Raw genomic sequence first — 27,974 nt, forward strand, 5'->3', positions numbered from 1 at the left:
CTCCATTCATCAGTGTTAATGAAACTAAGGTTTATTAAATGCAGGCACAAGAAGAGACACTTTAAGACAATCATAAAGGTCTGCACACAGTTCACTTCAACACTGGCAGATGTTGCCATGACAACCCTCGTTGACAGTGCCAGCACATTATTACCAAGAGGAAAGAGGACTTTTTGAGTGATGCTAGCTGCAGAAATACAAAGAAATCTAATGAGAAGAATCTCATAATGCACAGCTGATAAATTATACCTCATTCTCTTTCATAAAGAGAAAATGCACTGTATGATACAGTAAAAAATGATATATCAGATGGCAACTTGTTTGTCAATGCAGCTAAATATCTCAAAATGTTACAATATATCATGAAACAAAACTGAGCTCCCATGACATCCAGATGCTATGCCCACACATTCACTGATACAGTAACCCACCTGTTGCACTGGAATGAAGCCCCTGTTTTCCAAAACTGCTTATGCACTTGATTTCCCTGCCATGTTAGTGCTGATATCCATTAAACAGAACCTCTAAGGCTTTGGGTGGGAGCAGGGAATTAGTTATAGAAATCCAATTGGCCTAGGAGCCTGCCACTAGTCCTATAAAAAGAGAGGATTCACAATGTATCCCGAAAAAGCCAGGCTGGTTCCCCAGGGTGGTAACACCCATTACACTACGCATGACTTCATTTCACCAGGGTGCTCTCACACAGTCTGCAGATTTTCAGCCCTTCCAGCCTTAACAGCAAAATGGGTCAATTGTAAAGGAAAAGGCATCAAAAAATGAAGACAAATCCTGAGCTGATACTCCTAGTCTGTTTACAAAGGTATTCATTTCCCCTGCTCCCCACCAAATCCTCTCAAGATCAAACTGTGTGAAAGCGGATGTTTTGATTAATATCCAGCACCACTATGCACAACATTAGCAGACAGACTCTCTTTTTGTCAGGTTACCAGAACACCTCCACCTCCACTCCAGGAATAGTCACAAAAACCTCCAAGTTCCCATCAAGTAATCCTCCCTCTTATCTTTCACTCGGCTTTCTACAGCGTGTCCAGAACCAGAGAGCTGGACGAGAGTGGTTGTGTGAGTAAAACATCATCACAGTTTCACAGTTTATTCCTGTGAGCTGAATGGGACAGGATCTGTTCGTCATATTCTAACCTAATAGGAAAGAAAAGTTAACTTTACTGAAAAATAATGCAATCCTTTCCATCGGGGAATGGAGAAGGTGCATTCTGTTGTTACTGGCTAATGAGGGCGAACGACAAAAAGCACTTCACTGCTTTAGCACACACGCATAAAAAAACTGTAAAAGCCTGTTCTTGAAAATGATCTATTTTTATTCCGAAGGCCAAAACCCCTGTCAGAAGGGCTTTTCATAACCCGCATCGCTCTAGTCGAACAAAGGGACTCCAGAGAAACTCAGAGCCTCTATTACTATATGGCTTCCATCAGATCCAATATTACTATTTTATGGCAAGGAGTTAATGGTGAACAAAGGCAGAAGTCAAAAAGAGTCAAACTGAAGGAAAGGGACAACTATAGCCGCTCTGTCAAATTCATAGGCTATGACAGGCAAGGCTATATGGAACAGTAGCAGAGCTCATCTTTACCACTAGGGGGTACTGTTTCACCATAAAAGACACCCAAAACAAGACAGCACTTGCATTAGGTGTAACTGTCCACAGTACAAGTTAGATGAGGTGTTATAAAAGAGACTAACATTTATGTCTTCAATCATCTCATCTCAGCAACTACACCCCACAACCTTTAACAGATCACCTTTCACCCCTCCCACCACACACACAACTGTATAGCATTCGAATTACTCTGCAATTGAGGACAGATATAAGAAATGGGTTGAAAAACATTTTTTAGTTTTGCACCAAAATGAAAATGGTTGCCATAATAAAACAATGTTTTAAGTTGTCTTACATACTGTTGTGTATGTCCTTAATGATTCCATGTTATTGTGCATGTTTTGTCTTGAAATGCCAAAGTCTCCAGGAAATACAGAAGGCATTTCACAGGTGAATTGGAAAGAAATGTCATGGGGAAGCAATAAAAGTAACACACAGTTGCTCCTTTTTCCCAGCTTTTCAGTGGTGTCACACAAATTTACTTCCCCCGGCAGACTTCCTGGAGACCAAATACCCACAAACACTCACAAAGAACAAAAGAGCAATAATTTCAGTTATTGCTCTTTTGTTTCAGTTATTGCGACAAATTTCACCAAAATATCAAAATATGGAAACAGAAGATCAGATGGTAATTTTCAGACTAATCAAGTCATGAGCCAGACCTTCATCCCTGGCAACACTGGCAAGGAGCACAGGCCCCTGCGTGGCACACGACATGAACTGCAGAGCGGAGAGGGACGAGCCGCTCCAGCAGATGTGCCATGCGGTCTGCGGAGATGTTTTTTTTTGAATGTGCAAATTAAAAATGCGAACTAATGAAGAAAGGTTATAACTGAAAGTAAGGGTATAAATGTCATTTTCCCCCCACTTAGACGTGGAGATTGGAAAGTTTCCTGTGAAGGGGTGCACCCCCAGGGGGGTGTAGCGTAGCACTATGGGTATGCTACTGCCACCATAACCACCACTGAGGCGGTCTTTAAAATCACCTCACCCTCGTAATTCCACTGTCTGCTGGACGTGAGCATGAGACGTGTTCATTCTGTACGGAAGAATCCGTGAAAATATTTACATACAGTACACTCAGCAACATGTCCATGATGTCCAAACGACACAGCTTGCTACAGACAGAGTCAACATCTTCTCTTAAGCAGGACCAATACGACAATGACTGAAACCGCACGCAGGCAGTTATGAGACAGTGAACCAAGGAAACAAACTGCGGCCATGCATTTTCTTTTTCTCCAGTTGTTTTAAAAGCAAGAAAAATCAGTTTTTTTTCCCCAGACACTATCCAAAACTCATACTCCTAGCTTAAAGGCCATAAACATTTGGTAACATAAAGCAAGGTCTTGGTACATCTGCCAACACCAACCATAGATCCCACAAGTGCAAGTAACACAAAGCAAATTAAAAAAAAATGAAAAGGTTTCCCAAATGGGTAAAGACGTTTTTGCCTAAGAGTCACAGCAATGACAAGACGAAAGTCATATCCCTGGATTTCCGATAACCTCTTCTAGTAAGGCCTGGAATAGCAACTAAAATCAGAGCAAGTTCTTACATGTAGAAAAATATGATCTAATTACCCTTTTCTAACCCCTCCTATTACAGTCCATTAAAACATTATGATCTACTTTCAAAGCTTCAAGCTTTTTTCAATTCCTTGGGTTACAAAAGACTTCCAATCATTGCCGAAAATATGTTTTAGTCTTGTTTCTGTATAACCCCCTCCCTGAGGTTCTGCGTTTCTTAAAAAAGGGATCGACTATGTGCTGTCAGAAGGAGGAAGAGTGGTAAAACTAAGTCGAATGAAGTCAACCGACCTGGTCTTCACTGAAGTAAATCACTGTACCTGTATTGTCTTCCTGAGAAAGGAAACCAGATTTCAATGGGCTTTGAAGTGCTCAGCTTGCCTGGTCTTGAACGCTGCTCCATTTCTCCAACTGCACCGACAGCAGTGTAAACTCCCCGCTCACCGGCTGGGGCTTCAGTTCCCAGGAGGAACTGCGGCTCCGAGTGACCTCTATCCCGCAGGTGATTCACGAAGCTCCGTGTTCTCGGGACAGAACGCTGACTTGCGGAAAGGGATCTGCCTGTGATCTCCTGTGGGCCGGGCCGGGCCGGGCAAGCCGTTTGTGGCCCAGCTCGCCGACCGCTCCACATTAACAGCTTTTAAAACAGAGTCCATTGAGGCTGGATATTACAGTGTAGAGTGAAACAGCATCCACGTCATTCGCAGGACGGGAAATTAGGAAGTAACAGGCTAGACAGTGCAATCACAGGACACCTACTGATCCTACAGCTACAGCAGGGACAGGCAGCGGGTCAAGCCAACACCGATCACCTCCCTGCTGGACAAAAACAAGGAAACGGCAGAACAGGAAACGCCAAGCCAGCATGTGTGATGTGTTCCTGCGGCCCCTACGTCTTCTACACCGAATGACTGCAGCATGGAAACGCTGTAATTCAGCGACAACTGGGTCTTTGCCCACTAAAGAAAAAGATCCACAAAGGAACGGAGCACACGCCGGCTCCGAGACAGAGGGCAGGACGAAGGCGGAGGGCACGGGAGGTCCTTCAGCAGACGAGAAGAGACTCGTCGTCGTCCTCGTCGCTGCTGGGCCGCCGGCCCCCCCCGAGCCCCCCGGCGTCCTCCAGGATTGGCACCTCCACAGAACGGCACCCCGAGGGCCCCGCCGGGGGGGGCTCTGCGCGCGGCTGAGCGGGCGGCGGGGGGTCCAGGCTGGAGTAGTGCCGCACCGACACGCCCCTCAGGTTTGCCGCCAGCCCCTGGACCAGCTTGCGGGACACCTTGCGCGGGCAGAGGCCTCGCTCGGCCTCGCCGGGGGCGGGGGGAGAGCCGGGGCCGCGGCACCGGCTGCAGGCCCCCCCCTCCAGGTCCTCCGAGGCCGGGGAGAGCCCCCCGGTCGGCCCCTCCGAGGCCGGCGGGCTGCAGGGAGAAGGCGCCTGCCTCTCGCTCCCCGCCACCGCCTGGTAGCTGTGCGCCCCGCCTCCCAGGGGCGGGTGGGGGTCTCCGGGCGGGGTGAGCAGCGGGATCTGGCCGCGCAGCCTGGTCCCGCGGTGAAACAGCCGGCTCCAGATGCGCCCCAGTCTCCGGCGGGACGCGGCCCGGCGCGAGGAGTGCCGGCGGATCTGGCGGCGCATGGCGGTGCGGATGTTCTGGAGCACCGAGGCCTGCAGGGGGGCGACAACAGGACAGCGTCAGCCCCTCGGTCTCTCCGTCCCCCGGGGGACGCTCGTGCTCACGGGCCATTGAGAGAGGATTCGCGCGGAAGCAGACACACGCCGCGCCTTCAGCAGGCCACGCCAGGACCACAACACACACAAAGCGCTCGAGCGAGCGAGCGAGGGCCAGGTGGGCAGCAAGGGGTGTGACCCAGCGTCCACACCGCGGCTCCGCCGGGCTGGCCCGGACCTGGCTGACCGGCAGTGCGACAGCTGGTCTCACCATGACGAACAGGGGCCACTACCAGCCGAAAACTGAACGGCCTGCACTTGAACCCGAGTCCGATACCAGTGCACCAACCCCAGCGGGCGTGTGTTCATGCTGTGGGCTCATCTCAGAAGGAGACTGATAGAGGAAAGCTTCTCCTGTGCAGTAAAGTGTACACAAAATGCACCATGACAAGCATGTTAAATTCTTTATACCTTGGAAGGATCTTGATACCCATTATTAGAAAGCAGCACTAAAATGTGAAAAAAACTTCAGATTGACTGAAGTTGATCTATCCCCTTAAAAACACACAATTTCAAAGAGAATACAAAACTATCTTTGAAAACAAAGACTGTTTCACAATGTCTAAATGTGTTTTTAATGGGTTTCTTAAGCATTTAAGCTGCTTTGATGGCCCGATATTTGAAAAGGGCACCATTCACCTCTAGTAGCTATTCTGACTAAGAAGCTTAGGCAGCAAAACAAGCCAAAAATGAAAGGAATTGGTACAAGCTCAAAACCTACATGCTGAATCACAGAGTATAAAAACACAGGCACCAAATGTGTGTTTTTAATAAACTGTACGAAGTGTGTACAAGTGCAAAACTGAAGAGGGAGAAGAGGACCAACCGAGGAACTGGAAGAGTTGAGTATGGTTTGGAAGATGAGTTTTTGTGAAAAGTCTGGGAGGGGCTTGTGGAAGCTATTACGTAGCTTAGCTGCCTCGTTTTGCTAGAGAAGGACAGGAAGAAGTCATTTTGCTGTTCAATAAGGAGCTAGGTAGGCCTTTATTTTATTTGGTGTATTTTGGATATTTATTGTCCCGCGTTGTATATAAAAGAACACTAGTCTGTACAGCAGTGGCCATGTGCGCACTCCTGGGTACGCCTATTTTAAAGACCCCCATAGTTAGTAGTTAACTGACTCAAAGATCTCATCCAGCACTTCTGTGAAAAAAAAACAGGGAATCTCCTTCAACAACATGACTGGCAAACGTGTTCCAAGCACCTGCAAATTTTTATGTTCTTCGGTTTTAAATACACCGTACCTCAGGATATTTTCCACTTACGTCCTCGGGTTGGAGTTCACAGCCCTATTGCTTGAGGGGGGACAGGAGCCGGGCAGCGCGGGGCTCTTACCTGAGATGGGTTATAGACAGGGAAGTCCTCCACTGGCGGGATCAGGCCTTGGGCGATCAGCTGACCGTATGAGGGCGGGGCCTCTCTCCTGACAAACTCCGCCTCCAGGCGGGTCATCTGGGTTTCAAAAGCTCTGGGGAAAGGGCGGAGACGATTAGACCAGGCTGCATCGTTCACAATCATCTGCCACCACAGTGGTAAACAGCCTCTTGCCAGCTCTGGGAAAACCAAGCAACCTTCTCCTCTCTGACTGGACTAAAATCTGGTCAGGGGCACGTGTCTGCCGATTTGATGACTTCACACTTAATCTTCTGAAACATCTAGCTCGCTTGCTAAATCCACCAAAACTCTTGGGCATTCTTTTGTTATTCGAGAGATTTCCCCCTCAAAGAGGAAACATTTAATCCTGATCAAGCTAAGAAAAAAAATGAGGGTAGACACTATTTAAGTCTAAACACTGGTCCAAATTATTTATGTGCAGACGGTCCAGAACTATAAGACATGGCAAGGAGACCCTTCCACATCAGTACAGCTCTTATTTCAAACTTGGAGAACATCAAATCAATATTGTGAGTCATGACAGGTCCCCACAGAAAGATGCAATTAACCGGGGCAAGAGGTAATAAAACTGCTAAATTTATCTTCCTCTCCCAGTGGCAGGAACTGGACACCAGGAGGTCAGGATCCATCTGGTCAAACACAGAGTTGCCTGGGCAGATTCCCATGAGGTTTCCGCGAGGCTAGATTGCAGTGACATCAGCGCCAGCAGATGCAGCCGACAAGCACAATTTAAACGAATCAATGCAGGATAAATACGCTCCCCCCGGGGGAGCGGGTCAAGTCAGGCGCGGTGACCACAACACTCAAACCCGATTAGGCTGGCTGTTCATTTCCTCAATGCAAACAACTCGTGGAAAGCCCGATCCTCCAGAAATATTTCACAGAACAGATGTACCCCACCGGCCCGCTCTCCAAAAGACACCCCTCAAACTCCCGCCAGGCGGCTTTTTCTGAAGCAGGTGAGGAGAGCGGCACTCACACGGGGGGGGGGGGAGGGAAGGGAGGCGCGGGGGGGGGGGCCCACCTGTACTCGCGGGCGCGCAGGGAGTAGAGCTTGAAGGCGCAGCCCAGCGCCACGACCAGCAGCAGGCCGCACACCAGGCTCCCGACGAGCGCGGCCGTGATGACCTTGCGGGGCACGGCCACCAGGCAGTCGTGCTCGTCGCTGCCGTCCTGGCAGTCCTCCTGCCCGTCGCAGCGCCACGTCTCGAAGATGCACAGGTTGGTGCCGCAGTGGAAGTTGCCCGGCTGGCAGGCGTGGCAGTTCTTCTCGTCCGACCCGTCCGGGCACCTCTTCTGGTTGTTGCAGCGCTCGGCGGCCGGGTAGCAGGCGCCGGAGCCGCCCTCGCAGGGGTACTCCCCCTGCGGGCAGGCCTGGCAGCCCTCCTCGTCCTTGCCCGAGGGGCAGTGCCAGTAGCCGTCGCAGCGCTCGCGCTCCGAGAAGCAGCCCTGGTCGCTGCCGCAGGGCCGCTCGCCAGGGAAGCAGTAGCCCTTCACCTGGTAGGTGGCGTTGAACCCGTGGCCGCCGCCGCGGGGCTTGGCGTGGTACAGCACGGTGAGCTGGCCCCGGCTGGACTCCAGCAGCACGGGCCGGTGGTTGCTGTGGTAGGACAGGGCCTGCAGCAGCCGGTCGCTGCGCTCGCCGAGCCCGTCGTACACCCGCACGTAGTCGCCGGAGCCCAGCTGCAGGTCCAGCTGCAGCAGGATGTGCTTGCGGTCCTGCGTGTCGACGAGCCAGGAGCAGCGGAGCTCCGCCGGGCTGCGGCTGGGCCGGAAGAAGTCGGGCGAGGCGAAGGAGCCGTAGAAGTTGCCCAGCCGCTTGCCGCAGGAGGTGTCGGGGCAGTCGTCCTCGTCGGCGCCGTCCGCGCAGTCCCTGGCCGAGTTGCAGCGCAGGGAGTTGGGCAGGCACCGCGTGGACTGGGCCTGGGTGCACTGGAAGGTCCCCGGGGGGCACAGGCCGGGGGGGGCCTCGGTGGGCGGCGGGGCGCAGCTCCCCTCGTCCGTCGCGTCCCCACACTCGTCCATGCCGTTGCACCGCCAGGAGCCCGGGAGGCACTTCCCGTTCCCGCAGAGGAACTCGTCGGCCTGGCAGCTGCTCCGGCCCAGCTGACCTGCGGGACACAGACCACACCGCGATCGGCTCGCCGCTTTCCCCTGGCCCTCGCCAGCGCAGGTCACTGGGAGACCACCGAGACCTCACACCTGGGAGGATTTACCACCAACAGCACCTGCTGGTGAGACATTCATTGCAATGGCGCGCTGGAGGGAGATCCTGAAACTGCTCTGTCGATACCCGGGAGCTTCTGCGGGTCAGATTCAAGTGGGAAGAGGCCTGACAGCAGCTGCTGTTCTCTTGTAAGCTCTTCCCGGCTCAAGAAGCTACACGGTCTGAGAACGGCCTTGCAGCCACCTGTGTGTTTTCATGGAACAGATCAGAACGCCTGACGACGCGCTTTCAGACGGCACAGCTAACGCCTGCGCTGATCTTGGGACATGTGGGAAAACAAAATTAGACTTTGCTTTTCCACTTTCATTATTCTTTTAATCTGCTCTTCCTCTCTGTTCGGCCAGTCAGAAAAATGTGAAATATTCTAACTAGAAAACAATAATTGTCAACTGGGATTTCTCTATTTTATTTCTGATTACTTTGAATCTGTGGATTTTACTTAAACCAACCCCATTAAGAGAATGCCAATCAGTGCTCTTTTTCTCCTCCATGAGGTGCAGATCCTCAGTTGGCCAAAGGCCAAAATCTTCTGTATCCCCAAAGCGCAATTTACAAGCAGTGCAGTACTGTGTCCTTTGAGAAATTGTAACTTGACAATGATTTCTGTAATTACACTAAGAAACAAAGATAGTTCAATGAACTGTTATCTACATCCAGAGCAAGAAGCCCCAAAGCACAATCAGTGGTTTTCAGCGTATAAATGCACAGTTGTACAATGGGTATTGATCCTGAGCCCGTCTGCCCCAGGCACGATATGGAATGTAGAGGAAAAAAGAAATCAATGTCTCAAAATCCTGGCAGATGAGGTTTTTCTGATGTTGATACTGTTTCTGAATCCCTGAAACACAGCATGAACTGTGTTAGACCAAGGCCTCTATATAAATTGAAATGGTGCATTGCAAAGCGGCAAAGTCTAGAGACCGTTATTCTTCACACAGAAAAACTGCCGGAAGCTACCCTATCAAAATTCCCTCAAAATGCCATCGATCCCAAACCACCAGACTCGTCGTGATCCTCCTGGAGGTACGAGGAATGCGCTCTGATCGTTAGAAACTTCAGTGTAATCCACGTGCAATTCTACCTTCTCCATAGAGAAGAGAAAGAAACAAAGACAGCAGATCCAATACCACACTTGCACAAACCCAAGAGAAACGCTTTTCAGAAACACTGGAAACTATGGATAAGAGAGATTAGATGAATAAGACAAATTCATGTTTAAAAGACCATCACTAACAACATCTGTTTTAGAAAAGTCATTGCAATTTAAAAAAAAGGCAGAAATATCTTGTAGTTGTAGTATTTTAGGGTTCCCTAGGTTATATGTAGTGAACTAAAATGAGACTTACACTGCGTTTTCCATGTACCTGCTGCACAGCCTGCGGTTATCACAATCTGTAGACTTCCCAAGCATCGTGCTGCCTTTTAGGCGAACGTGCTTATTTCAGATTGAATGAGATTTGGAGCCTGGGTGATCTTCTACAGCACCGACACTGCTGCGTTCCCCGATTTCCACTGGGCACAGCTCCTGCACGCCTCAGGAGATGGGTCTCCAGCTCACACACTGTGGGGCTCCCTCTACTTTGACACTCCTGTTTCTCTGTGCTGTGCTGCTTTCTTACTCGCTGAGCTCTGCTGTGGTGGCGGCAGCTTTTGAAACTGCCGCCGTCACGCCAAGCCTCAAAAAGCTGAAAAGACTCTGGATGATCTCTGCAGTTCACAGCCCAGATCTCAGGCGCGTTTCCTCGCAAAGCCACCGGAAGAGGCGGGGACGCGTCTGGGGGATCTCCCGGCACTCACCCCGGATGTACGAGAGGCGGAAGCCCTGGGCCTGGCCGGAAGAGGCGGAGGCGGAGTGGAAGTGGAGCCAGACGTGGCCGCGGGTGGAAATGAAGGGAGGCGGGATGAGCGACCCGCACACGCGGTACTCCTCCCTCCAGGTGGGCCCCAGCAGCAGCCAGTCACCCGCGCACTTCCCAGACTCCTCCAGGTCGAAGTTCCGGAAACTGCGGAGGCAAGACCCACGTCAGGACCGAAGACCCCCTTGGGCTCAGCGGCGAGCGGAAAGGGGGCAAGTGAGCATGTTCTTTCTGCAGGGTCGTGGGGGAGCTGAAGCCTAACCTGGATAGCAACGAGCAGAAGGCAGGGTACACCCTGGACAGGACACCAGTCCATCACAGGGCACACCAATGCACACACCAGGGCCAGGTCTCCCAGAAGATAATTAACCAGCATCTCTTTGAACAGTGGGAGGAAACCGGAGAACATGGAGGGAATACACACGAACACGCGGATAGCACCCCAAATCAGGAATTAAACCCAGGGTCTGCGAGACATATCCTGCTTGCACACCCAAATGTATTTTGCTACTTCTACCTGAGAACACTGCCAGATGAAGTGCTCTCCAGTACAGGAATATTTAAACTAGACCATTGATGTACTATCCTCTCTAACAACAGCCTTCGGAGTTGATATTTTAGCAGGCAAGAACAACATGTTTTGGTGTTATTCTGTACAGAGTGACTGGTGATTGGTCCAGACAGGACTGTGGCTTGGTGCTGAGAGTCTGTCTCCAGGGGCCTGTGTGAAATACGTTAGTATAATTGCTGGTACGGTTCAGCTCTTCTTTGAAATAAGAGGAATTCTCACTCAACAGGCCAAATTTGCTCAGAGGGAACCTGGCAAAAAAGTACAAAATCCTTAGACGACTGTGAAATACGAGGAAGAAACCAGGACTGGAGATGCACCTCAACTTTTGCCATCAGAAGGCTTCCAAGAACAGAGTCTATGTTAGCGAAGGAAATAATGAGAAAATGCCACAATCCTATGCAACTGATTCAGAAACAATTAACAAGAAAGGGTTGATTTTTCAACTTGAAAATAACTCTTAATATCGTGCAAATATAGTGATACGGTTATCTCGTAGGAAAGACCTAAGAAAAATGTCTCCATTGAACAGCCTAATTTTTTTATATTATACCATTTATATACAGGTGCAAAAATAAATATTGCACATTTAAACTTGGACTCAAGTCATCTAGACTAATGATGTATTACTGCAGGCTGAAACACAATGTTAAATGTCCATGTTTTAGCTCCGTTATCAAGAGAGATTGTAACAACAGCAACACAGCCAATGTTGTATTCACCTGACACATGATACTTTAAAGTTTCAAGAAACAGCGCTTTTGTAACAGCTGAACAGGGTAAAGGAATGGGCATCTTTCCAAATGGGAAACTAGCTTACAGTTTGTGGTTTGATGTGTCTGGGCTGTAAAACCGCTGATAATGGACGCAGCCTTGCCTCTCAGAAGGTGAAGCGTCTCACACGTAATTTACAACACTTCACATTCTGCAGAGATCACACTCTTACCCAGCAGTGCTTTTGATCTTGCTGCCTAATGACAGCTGCACAAGAAATCTAATTGCACAGAAATCCTGACGGGAGGGAGAAGTTGCTCCTGAGGCTGTGGCAAATCTTTCTCATGCCCTGAGACAGACACGTTTCAGCCCCCGAAGAGCACAGAAGAGCCCGGCTGAGCACCACACTGTGTCAGGTGTAGAAGAGGAGATAAACCGACACTCAGGAGCTGTCAGATTCGCCTGTGGCAGCTCCTGCCATGTCAAAGGGTGAATGTGCTGTGATGCGTGTCGGCACTAGGCCAAGCCACCCCACCGATGCGTGTCCTTATCAAATACATTAAGACCGGCAGACAAGTCTAAAACAGAATTAATCATAAACTGTAACTTTTCTTTTTCTCCCGAGCGTTGCCCGGCATTACAGAAACGCACTAGGTAAGGACTTGGATTCAGAATGGATACTTCTACTGTATGTGACCAGCCATGGCCTGACCTTCTCGCAAGCTACACAAGTGAAGAGACCTTGGGAGACTTCCAAGGAAATCCAGGACCCAGATGCATGTGCTGTAGGTAGACCAGTAGGTGGGTCTCCTCTCTGAAGAGGAGCGGCATGGAGAGAGGTGTCTCTGCGCTGTGGGAGTTATTGAACTGAGGATGGGAAGCTGAAAAGAGGTCCTGACTCTGGTCATTCAAGATCCCATCCCATCTTCTGAGCAGGAACATTAAAAGCTTGTGACTCATACTAGCTCAATATAAACAGATTATGTACATTCATACTCATTTCCAGCTGTACCTCTAATAGAGGAGTGCAAAATGATTTAAGAAGCCTGGAAGAACTAAGACGCCAATATTGTTAAAGAAACAAGAGCTGCTTCAAAACCCATTTGAAAGCTTAAAATAATTCAGACTCTTAAAGTGAATTTTAGAACTAAATTAAAGATTTCTTGACATTTCCTTCTGAGCACATATTCCAATAGTTAAGAGATTAGAATTAGGTTTGAAAGGAGCTTAGGTCCAGATGTATTGTGTAAGTTTTTCACCCAATTTGCAAAAGTTTTTATAAATTGGTAAAATAAAACCTGCAGGGGGCTATACATGTCGAAATGTTACTTTCGCCTTTCAACTCTTAAATGAACCGTCTGAACAAGCTGCGGCTCTGAAAATCGGGCATCCCTGAGCTCACACTCGCTGTGGGCGTGAAGTAGTTCTGAGTTTCCAGCAACGGAGCTCCTTGCGTCCATCTGCACGTCAATAGGTTCTTTCTACCACAGAGGCTGCTCTTCAAAAGCCATATTCCAAAATTAATTCTGTGCCCTCCTTCCTCGCAAAGCAAAATTCATATCCCAGGCCCAGTCTGTCAGAGCTTTTCAATCCCTCGATTCTGAGCACTCATTAAAATTCTGGAGGTCGGCAAACAGGAACTTAAATCCTTCTCCATCCGTCCCAGCCTCTCTCGCCTCGTCTCAAGGCGATCAGGACAGCAGCTGAATGCCAAGCTGCTGCTGCTACAGTTGCCCCCGAGACGATATTTTTTCTTTGTTCCAGTTGACTGGACCAGGCATGAATTTCCTCTAAAAGGTCAGCAATGAAGCAGCTGAATAAGGAAACCATTGCGCCCTTGCTCCCTGGTCACTGAGGCATGTGCTGAACAGTATTGATTGCCATCAATCCCATCCTTTCTCTGAGCTACTTAGTAATGATCGGAATGCACTTCAAGGGTGTAATATTATAGATTCTCCAAATTAATGTGTTGGGGTTTTGCCATCTAAAATGTCGTGTTTTCTGGCATTTGCAAGCCAGTCCCTGTTTTCCATCTGGAATAGCAGTATGTATTGAGCGAACAATTTCACACCCCCTGTGTGCTCCCAGTGCAATTTAAAATTCAGCTAAAGCAGCACATAAACAGACGTTTCAGCCACGGCTGTATATCAACGAACTGAAATAACGAGTCACTTTGTTATGCAATTGCTTGCTTTTTAAATGAGTTTAAAGCGCATATCATGATTTAAGGTCACATAGCTGGTTAACTTGCTGATCAGGAAGAGTAAAAGCTACACAGCAGGACTTGTACAGTAGGACTCATTTTCATCCAGACAACAGGCAAAAAAGCTACAATGCACACAGACTGCAGTTTGCAAGGAAAAAGAGTTCCGCTACACAATCATCACCTAAGTTATTAGATGCTCTTATTGTGTGTGCAAGGACTTTACAGAAGCCTTCTCCTCTGTGTAACACTGCAGTAGGACAAGCATGAAATATTCAAAACCACCTCTCCTCAGAACATTCACAGGCACAGAAAGAAATAAGAACTCAGCCTTGAGAAGGGGGCTGCTGTTGTCTGCACTTGTGAGTCGGCGCAGACGCATCAAGGCAGCACCAGTCTTCACTGCAGTTTCACAGAGAGAAACGTGTCGATTTGTTTCGACCGACACGAGGAAGAAAGCGCTTGGCCAGAGTCAATGAGAAATGAGGTTCACTGCCCTTCGGTTCTGTGCTGCTGCATTTACTCAAGAGCGCTTGCAGGAAGTCTTTCTCGACCCAGATCGCTTACGCCAATAACTGCATAGAACACACCAACCGGCTTGGTGATACACGCCTGTGAGAAACTGTGAAATTGTTGATCGCCTATGAAAAGCACTAATTCCCAAAGCAATTTTAGGTGTGAGAGGAGATAGCACTCAGAGTGGAATGAAAAAGAAAGCAAATTGGATTCAAAGAGTGCAGCTGAGACCAGTATCCTGGCACTCGCAACCAGGAGACCCTTCATCCTCTATCATTAACAGCTCAGAGTCTCCACTGGTCACTGTGTTGTTCCAGCATGTAATTATGGGAATATTGATTATCTGGTTTCCAAGACATGCTCCATTGAAATCCCTCCTCCTCCGATCTACTTTGGAGAGTTTACAAGACATCTGATTAGGTTTTGAAACTAAGACAGTGTAAGGTCATAATCTCCAAGATACAATCATAAGTTCACATTAACCACAGGCAAAGCAAATGGTGCTGTTTAAAAATGTAAATTCATAACTCTTCACAGGTCTTCACAGATGTAGCTACAGACCAACTACTACAGACAGGTAAAATGTCATATTAATTAATAATTGCTTAAATTTATAAAGTGTACATATGTGTAAAGAATTATTATTATTATTATTATTATTATTATTATTAGGGCCACTGCTCTACCTGATCCATATAAGCAATGAGAATCTACCTAAACACAACCCTAAAGCACCTATTGAAAATAAGAAGCATCTAATTTTGCTCAAATATTAATTGTTTACATTGCTTAAAGCAGAGCCAGAGAAGCATCATGCTGTTTTACAATAAAAAGTGAGTGCTTCTAATAGCAGGCAGGCTAGAACACTCGTAGGCCGTGTGAATGCTGTTTCAGTAAGGACCAGCTCCTCACCACCTACCTGATGGTGATGACGTCTCCTTTGTCTCCTTGGATGTTCCAGCTGCAGTTCATCCCTGCTGGATAGTTGAGTGGCCACGACGGGCTGTAAATGACTCCTCGCCTCTCTGTGTGCTGTTCCACTTTCCCACTGCACGCAGCTGAGCACAGAGCACAAAGACAGCACAACAGGACTGAGACTCATCCCAAACCCTCGGGTCATGTTTACTCTTTGTAGACATTTAACTGCTTTCTCCCCTGAAGGTGTTCCTATTGTGCAGTAAAGGTTTTGATCTAAAATAGTCACTTCAAAGGTGGCATGGTGGCACAGGGGTTAGCACTGCAGCCCCGCAGCGCTGTGGCCCTGGGTTCAATTTCAGACCAGGGGTGCTGTCTGCGTGGAGTCTGCATGTTCTCTCTGCATCTGCTTGGGTTTCCTCCAGGTGCTCCAGTTTCCTCTCTCAGTCTAAACACACGCTGTCAGGTTAATTGGCTTCTGTGAAAACAGGCCCTGCTGTGAGTGTGTGCGCGTCTGTGTCTGTGTGTGTCCTGTGATGGACTGGGGTCCTGTCCAGGGTGTACCCCATTGCATGCCAGAATAGGCTCCAGCTCCTCCACGCCCCTGAATTGGATTATGCAGTTACAAAACTGATTGTTCTCCAAGTGTCCAGAATCAGAAATAGACTGATGAAACTTTCATGATTCCTGCTCTCTGACTGCTAAAATGAGAAGTTACTCTGGGAGCTCTTGTCAAAGGAGTTTAAAAAGTTGCGGTTCAGTTTCTGCATCTAATTACATATTCAGTAATTCTCAAGGCAGCTCACTCATAAAGATCAAACAGAATTTCATAGGAGATACAGCACAGTACAGTTTCCAGAGCCAGCAGCTCTGTGAGCTCTCTAGCGCTCCCAGTATTTTTGATCATACTGCTGTTAAAACAGGGGCAAGTGCAATACTAAATATTACATTATTTGAGAGATCACAAAAGGACTGTGCTTACACAGTGCTAAGTAACTATTATGCCTTGTCTCAACTGCCACAGTCAACTTATTTGTTAGTTACTTCTGTAACTATAATTTAATAACTGATCAGTGCATCATAAGCAACCAAAGTTTAATCTGAAAAAGTGAAAAGGTCTTTGCATGGGATGGGAAATGCCAACGAAGATGTACATTTCAAAAATGGGTCAATAAATAATTTGGAAAACCAGCCCTACAAAAAAAAGACAAACCCCAATATCTGAACTTATTTTGGCAGCAACAGGAAATGACTTTCGAATGTGTTTCATGGTGGCTACACTAGCACCAGAGGAACAAGAACCACCTTCAGGAGAAGTGGGCATCGACAACTAATGAAGCCTTCATCGATATCGAGACGTGATATTATACACCGAGGTGTGTTAAGGCGTGGGGAGGAGTTTGTTTGTGCTCCTTGTGCTCCTGTGGGTTTACTCCGGGTGCTCCGGCTTCCTCCCACAGTCCAAGGACATGCCAGCAGGTTAACTGGCCTCTGGGAAAACTGGCCCCGGTGTGAGTGAGCAACCACCTATCCAATAAACCAGTTAGAAAGAAAGTGTGAGGAATGGGGTCAACAAATTTCCCAATGTGAACGCATTTTAATGCATGCACCCCAATATGCTGGCAACATTGAGCGCCTTTGACACTGTCCAGCATGTCTCTGAAATCTGCTCCTCTAGCCAGATACAGCAGACTAAGGATAAAAAAGTGCCTGCTCTGGATTCCCTTTCAGAACAGCGCGCTCTGCTTCAAACACCAAGGAAGGAGGACAAAGGCTGAGGACCCCTAACGCATTCAGGTCAGGAGTACCGTGTCAGTGATGCAGCTTCACAAACTCAAATACATGCCCGTGGATATGCTGTCTGTCTGAACACCATCACAGAAGATAGCGCTTTCTGCACACGAAGACAAAAGTAACACCTGAGTCCAGCACTCAAAACTTCTCCCCACTCCTTGAGGCAAATAAAGTCATCTGATTCACACATATCCACAGAACAGCACTTCAGCCTTGGGAGATACTCACATCTGCCAGTTCCTAAGCCTCTGTAAGAGCCTTGGAAGAAGAGTTAAAAAATAAGACAGCCTTACATGCTATTTCCAACACTGTGCATACAAGGCAATGTTCCCAAATTATAAGCAAGGAATCACGTTTTTTTCTTTGTTGCAAGTTGTGCTTGTTACATGAGAAGCTGCACATAGAAGGCAAAGACAAGCATCCGTCTGTCCACAGAGCTGTAGTGATGCAGACAGCTGTACTTGGGGCTATTCTCAATACTCTTAATCTGCAGAGAGAATAAAAATGACCAGGGTCTTATCTCCAAGGGTATCTAATAATATTATAAAGCGACAGGAAAAAACAATGAATATAAACTTAGATGTTGAGGCCAAGTCCATTTCAGTTTCTCTTTACAATCTTTGAAGTAGAATTCATACAATGGATAATGTTCCCGATGGTCAGCTTCTATTGGTGCTTTACAACTGTAACCCTTAAAAACAAATCGAACCGCCTGCAATTTCAGAATTATCTGAGCACTGCACTTCTAGTTCATTTGGAAGCTCTAACAACATCAAAAAGGAGAAAAACGGCAGCAAGTTTACTTCTGACGCTCGATGCTCCAGATCACAATTCTGACACATCTATCGAGCTCAAAGCACGCAGTCGGCACCTTCAGGAGAGAACGAGTTTTAAATGAAAAAAGGCATCAAATTAAAATCACTCTGCGTTGCCTTTTGCCTGTGGAGTTATCTCCCCTCACACAGTGTTCCTCAGCACAGTTCCTACATTATACTGCGCTCCAAAGTGTGAAAATGTCAAGAAGCATTCAAGAAAACATATGCAGATAATTAATGAAAATAATGGCTCTGTTCCAACACAGCCAAGGGAAACAGGAGTTGCTGCTTTGTGAGCAGAAAAGCTTTTAATTAGTTTTTTTTTCACTTTGCAGTGCACATAAAACATATAACGAAGTGATTTTACAGTGGGAAACCTATAAATTATAATTGGCTTCCCTGAATCTGTGTCTGCAGAATTAGCTGATTTGCTTGAAGCAGTTCAGTTTTGCGCTAGAAAGAAATAAGGTCTTCTCACAATGCTCGCCAGTTCTAAGGTCAAGATCAGAACTGCATGGTCCTCTGTTTTACATAAACACGTTTTTCACTTCCCCAGGGCGTACGTACCCAGCAACATCACAGCCTGAAAACATGAATAAGACGGCTCTCGTTTAGGATCAGCTGGTGGATCCTTGTGGCGGAGGAAGCCCTGGAAAAATGACTCACTAATTAAAAAAAGGGTTCAGAACTTAACACAGCTTAAAACGAGGGGTGGAATAAGAATTGGAACCAGATAATGACCCATCCAGCCTTTTTCTAGCCACTTCTTCCAAATCAGGGTCGCGGGGAGCCGGAGTCTGTCCCTGCAAGTAACAGGCACGAAGCAGGACACACCCTGGTCGAGACGCCAGTCCATCGCCGGCAGACAAACACAGACACTAACACCAATGCCAATCTTCCCAGAAACCAAATTCATTACCAGTAGGTCTTGGCACAATGGAAAACTGATGCATCTGTAGGAAACCTATACACATGTGGGAAGAACATGTAAACTCCACACAGACAGCATCCCAGGTCCAGAATTGAGCCCAGAGCCCCAGCACTGCAAGGCAGCAATGCCAACCACTGGGCACCTTGACTCCCTCTGGGTAATAATAAGAAAGTCTGAACAGAAAGAACAGAACCACCTAGCAATTAAAAAACAACGAAAGAATATCTGGATATGTTTGGTGTCAACAAAGCAAAGCTTTGATGATAAACCCAGGGCTGAAAGTTACTGTGACAACTGTGAAAGCAGCAAAGGAAGCCGATGAAGACTTAGACAAGATGCAAGCCTGGACAAATAAATCCGACGCAAGTATTTGAAAATCATCAAAGCCACTGCCGAAGTCGACCAAAGGACGTCTTGCAGGCTGGATGGGATCCCTGGATCATTCATCTGCCAGCAATTAAACATTTCTTTTCAATCTAAATCAAGAAGAGGCAACAGAACACTGCTGTGATGGCTGACAAGACAGAGCAGCACGTGTCAACACTTGCTCAAATCTCTAAATGTAGATTCCTTCTCCTACAAATACCCATGACAAGGATATTAACTTCGTCCCCTTCGTTCCACGGCAGTAACAGTATTACAACTACTAACCCTCTGTCAAAAGGGCAACCGAGAGTCCTGGATACCAGATTTAAAACCTTTATTTTATTAACCTGCAACACCCTTGGCATACAGTACACATTCATCACGTTCATTTAATTCTGAAGACTGCAAACGCGGTTCCCAATTCCAGCGTCCAGTCGGCTTCAATGAAACCCAGGAGGCCAGTAAGGAAAGGGAGGCGCTGTGTTTTATTTTGGGGTAGTTAAACCGGCTCCCCGCTGGGAGAGGCAGGATCCCAGAATCCCGGGGCGTGTGACCTTGCCGATTATTTGCACACTCGTGAGTTGCAGGGAATAGCGGAGGAGGGGTGTGGGGGATTGGGGGATTGGAGGGTGTCATACTGAGAGGATTTCCGTGACCGGAATGTGAAACGCAGTGTGGCAGTGCGTTGCATTACAATAGCGCTGCATTTCCCTAGAACTGTTAATAACGAATACAGTGACAGAACAACCAAAGCGCAGGCATTCAGGGCATCCAATGTTTCTGTTTGTTTTTTTCTTAAAACTGCTAGAAAGGAGAAAAAGGAACAAAATGCACACTCCGAATGTTCCCATCGTTAGATTTCCATTTTGCTTAATCTAATCTGCTGTGCGCTGCCTGCTTGTTTTTTGAAGCAGGCGTCAGGGCTGAACCTTGGATGAGTCCTCAGAGAGGCGAGTTTCAGCTACAGTGAACAAGGAACAAGGCACTGCTGCCTCTTCGGCGTGTGACAGACTGGTGCCACTTAATTATTGCTGTGGTGGAGAAAGCCGTGATGAAAGGCTGCCACTAAAATAGGCCAGTACCACCCTTGACAAAAACCCCATGCTGACACTTTACAAAGGGCTGAGGTGTAAAAGATCACTGACGTTATTCAGAGGAGCCTCGGTTCAGCTATTGCCTCTTCCTGGCGGCTGGGAATCGTGTCAAGACCCTGGACATGTCGGTGGTCATTTGACCTGCCTGACGACACCATAGGAGCTTTTCAACAAAAGTATTTAGTCGTTTTGTTCAGCCATTTCAAGTTCCATTAGATTCTACAAATTCAGATGCATTACATAACGATATAAGGACACAAGAAGGGTTGTGAACGAGAGAACCCCTCTAGCCCCTTCACTAGTCAGCAGTTAATTGAGCCGAGAATCTCCTTCAGCCGTTTTCTGAACGATGGCGAGGTATCTACTTCGACACCACGGCTGAGTCCACACTCCCGCAACCCTCTGTGTAAAGAAGTGCCCACCCCCGTTCTCGATTTTAATGCACTTCCTCGCGGTGTCCACTTCAGCCCTCAGCTTCGTGGTGCACTGCTCGTCATGAAGAATCCCGCTGCGCTGCCTTCGGCAGTTTGAGGGTGCTTTTATGCACAGAAAGGGAGAATTTTTCCTTGAATTCTTTCAACAGATTGATAAAGACCTGAAACACCTTTTATTAGACAAGGCATTTTGGAGCCATCCATTCATTTTCTAACTGCTCTATCCAGTTCAGGGCTACAGGGGAGCTGCCCAGGCAGGGTACACCCTGGACAGGATGCCAGTTCACCGCAGGGCACACACAGACACACACACCCTGGACAGGACGCCAGTTCACCGCAGGGCACACACAGACACACACACACCCTGGACAGGATGCCAGTTCACCGCAGGGCACACACAGACACACACACACCCTGGACAGGATGCCAGTTCACTGCAGGGCACACGCAGACACACACACCCTGGACAGGACGCCAGTTCACTGCAGGGCACACACAGACACACACACCCTGGACAGGACGCCAGTTCACCGCAGGGCACACACAGACACACACACAAACATGATGGCATTTCGGATACACGCTTAACATTTTCCAGAACGGGAACTGTTTTTCCCTGTGTGTTCTTTATGCAAGGTTTCAGATGGTATTTCCTCTGTGGGTGACCTGAAGTTTCTTCAGGAGATGCTATTCCTACAGCAGAGCTGGACACAACACCTGAGGCTGTGAAATGTCATCAGCCCAATAACACAGCACATCCTGTTTCCATTTTTCTGGGTCTTCGAAAGGTACCAGCTTATGAAACCCAGGTACGTTAGATCAATGTGTAACAGAGAGCAATACTGAAACTGGCAAATGTTATTAGCAATCAGGCTGGAATGAATGGTAAGAATGTGTTAATACTGCATTATTATAAAGAGCATAAATTCCTTAGTCAGTGTCATGTTAAATTAATGTGGCAAGACCATTTATTCTGTGATATACTGTACACTTCAAACACATCCCCCAACTGCCTTTAAACAAATCATATCTGAATCTACTGCAAGAATGGTTCTTGATAATCCTGTTGAAAGTATCCATCTTTGAATTACTAAACAATTTTGCATGGCCTCTGTTAAAGCACATGTTGAATGAGAAAGAACAAGTAGTCCAGCATTTTTTTAAAACTGCCCAAACTCTTACATTTGAAGCTTTCAAAAGATCCCGCTGCAATGACTGATGTCAGCAGGTTATTAACCAAGAATTGGGGTCACAGGTGCAGAATACAGTCAGCAGTCCCCTGTGCCACGTCTATAGAGTATGAATTTCACACACGAGGCACTGCAATTTTAGTCCTCCCTCACAGCCTTTGAGGACACTCAAGATTTCTGTACTGAGTAAACAGAAGCAGGTCAATTAGAGAAAAAGCTGAAGGGATGTGAAAGACTAACTCACCTCTTTCCCTCTCCAACAGGATCTGAACCTTCACATCTTAACAGAACACTCAAACACAAACCAATCGTAAAACACTTGGTGGCACAGAACTGATGATCAAGGTCTGCCTATTATATAAATATATAAATTAATATAACCAGTGACCAGCACATAAAAACGATAAAAAGACAGACATGGCATTTAAGGATAAAACAAACCCTGGGACCCTTTGGTTAAGTAACTTTCTTAAGTAAATAGGCCTACAGGCCTTTAGCAGTGTAGCTATAACTTAACAGACAAGCCCTGTGGATCTGATAAGTCTAACAGATGAGATCGAGTTTGAATGTCTGTGTGTGCAATCTGATGTGGTGCATTTTACTCCAACCAAAAAAACGTTTTCAGCAGAGTACAGCGAACATAACCTGCGAACGAGTAACCTCAGTCGCCCTGCATGTCAACAGAAACATGTCTTCACTCCTAGCAGAAGCACTGCTGTGGCTTCAGAGTGAGGATGAAACGGCGGCGGTGCTGGAGAGGACCGACGCTGTCAGTCACGGTCCTTACCCATCACTATGGCTGAGGACTCCCCCCGTCGAGCAGCGAAGACGCCAGCTGTGGATGGGAAGAAGGGGCCGGTGAGTGACGAGGTCAGGACAGGATCTGCTCTGAACCCCTGATATACAGTTTGCTCCTGATGCACCGGCCCTGCCTGCACACTTTTATTGAGCGGTCCGTCAAATGACAGACACGCAGCAGGAACAGCAAACACTTCTAAGACAACAAGGCTCAAAAAGCGATGAAACACCAGGAAAAACAAAAGCATTTTAAACATACTGTATTGTTTGAAGGCTTTTGATATACGGTACTTTACAGGACTTGCTTGTATACTAGTAGACTCTGTAAACATGTAGACTTTGCTTCTTGTGAAGGAAAAGAATTGCACTATGACCACATTAACAAGCATACAAGCAGCTGCACTCTTGTGCACTTTGTTCAATATGACTTTTACTTGTCATTTCCAAAGATAAATTTCAGTTTTAACAAGGTCAGAATGCAGAACTTTAACTGATGTCATGAAACTTTGGTGGCATTGTGAAGTCACACTAAATGTAAAAGGATGGTCTTGCCTTCCCCAATTTGAAAAGACGGTTTCCCTTCTTGACAGGCTTGATGTCTGAAACACAGACACACACAAGCCTATATTTTTACATTTTTAGTTTCTGGTATCCGAAAAAAAATAAGTCTAGGCTGGACCTAGAAAATGCTGAAAATCATCTGAACAGTTTAACCGGGAGCAGAGCTCTCAGTATGACCTAAACTCATCCCTACATATCTTTGGACAGCCTCCAACATTTATCGCAATAGAACATATGTGCATTTTAATATAAAGCACAAGGTCATTCCTCACTTCCCCCTTTAAATCCCCATTTTCATCCTACCCTGCCAGATGAAAAACAAAGTTGGAATTTCTGCTTGTTGTCCTTTAACACCGACAACATGTCCCTGTAAAGGAGCAAATTGTAAAGGAGCAAAAACTGGTGCATACAGTACATTTTTCTAAAAAAACAGGCATGCAACAGCAGGCTGTAGTATATAGAGCTTCCTGCATTCTTCTCCCTTCCAGTGTGTTTCAGAAACTTGAAAGTTTTGCTTGCAGTGATGATGTGTCTTTATCTTGTCTCATTTCTGTTTCAGTGTGGCTTATCTTGCACACTCCTGTGAAGATCTGTAGACAAAGGCACTCCATAAAGCCACAGTGTAACCTTATTTTAAAACGCTTAGAAAGGATGACCTACCTGCATAAAAATCCTTCAATTTTTGTTTGATAATGGGAACATAGCAAGACGCACCATGCTTGTAAGTTGACAACTGGTAGGTGGTCTGAAGTTGCCATTTAACCTCTGGCACAGATCTCTGGCTAGAACTACAGTTTCTGAGACCTCTGATAAGACACTGTACTCCCAAATTCCCAGGCTCTTCTTTATCCAAACTGTCTTATTCTGACCCAGAAGTGATGGATCCCTCCACAAATCCGATACTATTTGAAAAGAAAAAAACTAAAGCAAAACTCCCATCAATCACAGGAGTTTTTGCCAATAAAACTCAGGTATTGGCTTTCAGTTTCAATGTCATTACCTGTTGGAAAGGATCCAAGCCAGCATTGGAGAAGACAGTTTCCATGAAGCAGTTTGGGGCGAAAAAATTCTCAAATTGCTGGCAAACGGTCACGTTTCCCGAACATGTCTGAGCACAACAGCGCAACATAGTAGGCCCTGAGTGCAGAACTAGCATCTGGTTTTCAGTATCGATAATTTAAAATCTTGAACTGTTGTGTATATGACCAAACTAGCCCGACTATGCAGGCAAGTCCTGTAGTTTTCAGTAACAACCTCATGACATCACCTGCAGCTTTTAGTTTTGAACTCTCACCACTGTGCAATATTGATGTACCTGTTCACATTTGCTTGCATTTTTCAGTCTACTTCCTTAGACCATAAAACGTTCTCCTGAATACAACTTTGCCTAAGACCCAGATCTGGTGCTAAAAAAAAATAACTGTTACAATGGAGACCAAAAAACAAACATGAGCCTGTACAAGACAACTATTTTTTATCCCAACTGAAACTGCTAGATAGTTGAGGCTGTAATCTTCTCACACACTTCTCCCCCGAGGAAAAAACATCACTGTGTGAGACAGCTTGCATGTTTCAATCACAAGATTTCCTCTTGGCTCTTCTTAATCAAGGGGAGCCTGGAGAAAGATCCCACTGCAAACACACCCTCGCTTTTAAAAATAAAAGATATTTTTGAGACTGACACTCTATTTTGGTGGGCAGTGCCAGATCTCTTATCCTGGGCTTTTCAATTCTTCAGAACCATGAAACAATAAACTGTGAGCTTTTATCATAATGTCTAACTGGGACCAGAAACAGAGAAGTGGTCAGCATACAGTATATTAAAGTATAAAGCAGGTTACCTCTTTTTGAGCTAAATGGAAAGAACCACTCCCATCAAATCAGGGTTCACTTTGTACTTTGATCTCTCCAGTCAAGCCCAGAAAGAACATGCTATGTGGGTATTATCTGTCGGATGGTGCCGGAGCAATACAGCACTGATTGTTTCAAATGTGTGTTCATGGTAAATTCTCAGAACATTGTGTTACTACAGTACATCTGTGAACAGAGAAGCAACACTAAACTACTGGCTGGACAAACTGAATGAACTAAGATACTGAACTGGGGTTGATTCCCAGCTATTTGAGTTCGTTTGCCTGGATTTATCAGCTCAATAGCATCTGCTGGTGGAACTCAGGGGTCATGGGATTTAGCCAGGTGATGACATATGAGAACACTCACTGGTCTTCAGTTATCCTCTGTTACTAATTGCTTAAAAACAGTGTATTAAACCTGGCACACCAGAAACAACAGGTAACGCTCTGTACTTTTGAGCTAATATTTCAACAGCTCTGTACTAATACCGCCCGAATGCAGTTTCCAGTTATTATACAAAGGAATTCAAAGACCAATGTGTAACTGTGCTCCTGATAAATACTGATTACAGTGTTCAGATGCTTTTCAAAATGCAAGTCCTGTCTTGTCTGGGGAAATATTTTAGTGTGATCACTGGGAAAGCTGACAAAAATGTCTCCACAAGCATTTTGTCAAATGTCAAGTGTGCAGCACCAGTGAGAGTATAATGTAGCCTTTCTAAATAAACACTGCAGCTGATTGATTGCTGAACAATCTGTTAAGTATTCCCCCAAAACATTCTGCACGTACTCAAAAGCAAAGCGCGCCCAAAGCAGAATGGATCTAAATTCTCAAAAACGTCTCAGAGTTACCGATTACAAATCTAAACTATTTTGAACCTTCATCTGGAGCTCAGCTGGTGATCATCTATTCTTGCTTATATCTTCCACAGTGACCCCAGACTGGCTCAGTGCATTGCAACACAGTCTGTGGACATTTCTGGTTTCTTTTTACGCGCTTTCATTGTATACCTTAATATACTGTTGTTTCCGTAAGAACTATCCCCTTTTCCAATGAAAGGAGTAACATTAATATGCATCTACAATTAATTATAGAGTGTAATAAAATAAACCCAGTTATAGGTTTACACAGACCAGTACCAGCTGTTTTCCTTGTACTCGAATACACTGATCATTAACTGTCTGAAAGAGTCAGTTTCTCGTTTACCTTATCCGTATAATACATTTCTCACATCTGTGTCTCTAATTACCTATGCTTTGTAAATATATATTACAGGCTCTGGTGGATCGAATAGCTTTTTTTCCCTTATCTAAGACAGATCTAACTGAAAATATCCACAACACAGTATGAATTAATATTATCAGTTACTCTGAATGGGCAGATTTGTGGCGTAGGTGCTGCTTAACGAACCTGGTAGTACAGTATAAACACATATTATTACGGATTTAGAGTTATATTGCCAGGTGTAATAAAACAGTTAAGCACGGTTTTGCACATTTTCATGTACCCTTTAAATCTCCGACACTATAACATCCATTTTCCACAGCACAGATTTCACTCTCGAATCGCCCGCAGACCAAAAACAAACACGGCGCGCCGGCAAAACACTCACCCGTGCAAACCAGGGCGAGCCGAAGCAAAATCCATCTTATTTTGGGAAGCTCTGCTTTTCCTGTCCTCTCCATCATGCGAACTCCCCAGACAATTCCTTTGTCATCCTGGGGATACTATGATAAACATCTACAGCTTTCCTTGTCTGGTGCTGTATGCGAACCCTGCGGGGGCAAAAAACTGCCGTCGCTCGCTCAGGTACCGTAGCGAAGGAATAGTTCCCAATTCAGCACTGAAACACTGTCTTTCTTGCAATGACACAATTCACCTTAGCAGTTCCGAGCGCACACGCCGCTGCTAACGAGTCAAAATCACTGATACCGTGTTGCCGTTCATGGCTGGTATCCTAGAAATCAACACTGGTCTCTCTCTGCCGTGAGTGCGGGCGCACACAAGTTAAAAAGACTCCTATTCCGCTATTGATCTGCCCGAAAGGAATCACCGCCGCCTTCCGCTGAGCAGAGCAGCCCTCTGCTCGTCTTCATTGATCCGCGTGTGCCACTCACACGGACGGGGGCTGAGCCAGGACAGGCGGGGGGGGAACACAACCCCAGAGATGTAATGTTCTCAGTTTCCTCCCTTGGCCGCGGGGGCACATCCAACAAATCATTTCGTGGCGGCGTGTCTTCGTCGCAACCCCTGCCTCCGCCAGTCACGCAGCCCACTCGAGAAGAATGGGGGGGGCTGGCAGCAGAAATTCTCATTTTTCAACTTCCTGTCCCGACCGTGTCATCACACGGCAACCCTCACAGGTAAAGAGGCCGCACGCCGGCAACCTGGGCCGGTCCCTGTGGACATCTCCCTGCCTGGACTCCACGGGCTCTGCGCCGAGCAGGTTGTGTGTGTTTTGAAGGGAGAGAGGGGAGGGGACCGGTGTTACACGCTCTTTTCTCTGTCTTTAAAAGATCCCCGCTTTGTTTTAACGCGACTACGAATGTTACTGCCAAACGCAAGCCCTCTTGCGGGCGGAGGGGAATACTGCGCTTGGATTAACCCAGCTCGGTTCAATTAACCGGATTGTCACACACCCGCAGCGACTGAAATGAGCACAAAAACAACAAGAGACCGACGACCAATGTCCGGCCGCCTTCCTAGTCTGTAACTCCATTGGCTGCGTACATCTGTTTGACAGCAGCGCGCAGTGTATTCTGTTGGCACCGGGAGGAGTTCGTCTCCCTGTTCCCTTCGTTATCGTCTGGAAAGCATGACGTCATTTCGCTCCATGAGTCGCTTGCAGATG

The 27,974-nt window shown here is 46.8% G+C and overlaps 1 protein-coding gene across 1 annotated transcript; it reads right to left on the reverse strand.

The window, feature by feature from the left end:
• Positions 1-13: 13 nt before the first annotated feature.
• Positions 14-27,760, reverse strand: lrp3 (low density lipoprotein receptor-related protein 3). Its single transcript, XM_069181174.1, has 7 exons — positions 26,736-27,760; positions 22,698-22,745; positions 15,291-15,429; positions 10,312-10,517; positions 7,312-8,398; positions 6,228-6,360; positions 14-4,829 (listed from the first exon to the last, which is right to left on the reverse strand). The coding sequence occupies exons 1-7, from the start codon at positions 26,809-26,811 to the stop codon at positions 4,212-4,214; spliced, it is 2,307 nt and encodes a 768-aa protein (XP_069037275.1). The 5' UTR covers positions 26,812-27,760; the 3' UTR covers positions 14-4,211.
• Between the last annotated feature and the right edge of the window lie 214 nt (positions 27,761-27,974).

Source organism: Lepisosteus oculatus, chromosome 20 (genome assembly GCF_040954835.1).
Source record: "Lepisosteus oculatus isolate fLepOcu1 chromosome 20, fLepOcu1.hap2, whole genome shotgun sequence".
Classification (NCBI taxonomy): Eukaryota; Metazoa; Chordata; class Actinopteri; order Semionotiformes; family Lepisosteidae; genus Lepisosteus; species Lepisosteus oculatus.

Excerpts from the sequence above, each read along its gene's own strand:
- lrp3 (XM_069181174.1), bottom strand. The coding sequence starts at position 26,811 with ATGATGGAGAGGACAGGAAAAGCAGAGCTTCCCAAAATAAGATGGATT. Across the intron at positions 22,746-26,735 it reads GCTCGCCCTGGTTTGCACGG|CTGGCGTCTTCGCTGCTCGA; the intron begins GTGAGTGTTTTG and ends TCCCATCCACAG. Across the intron at positions 4,830-6,227 it reads CTGTCTATAACCCATCTCAG|GCCTCGGTGCTCCAGAACAT; the intron begins GTAAGAGCCCCG and ends GCCCCCCTGCAG.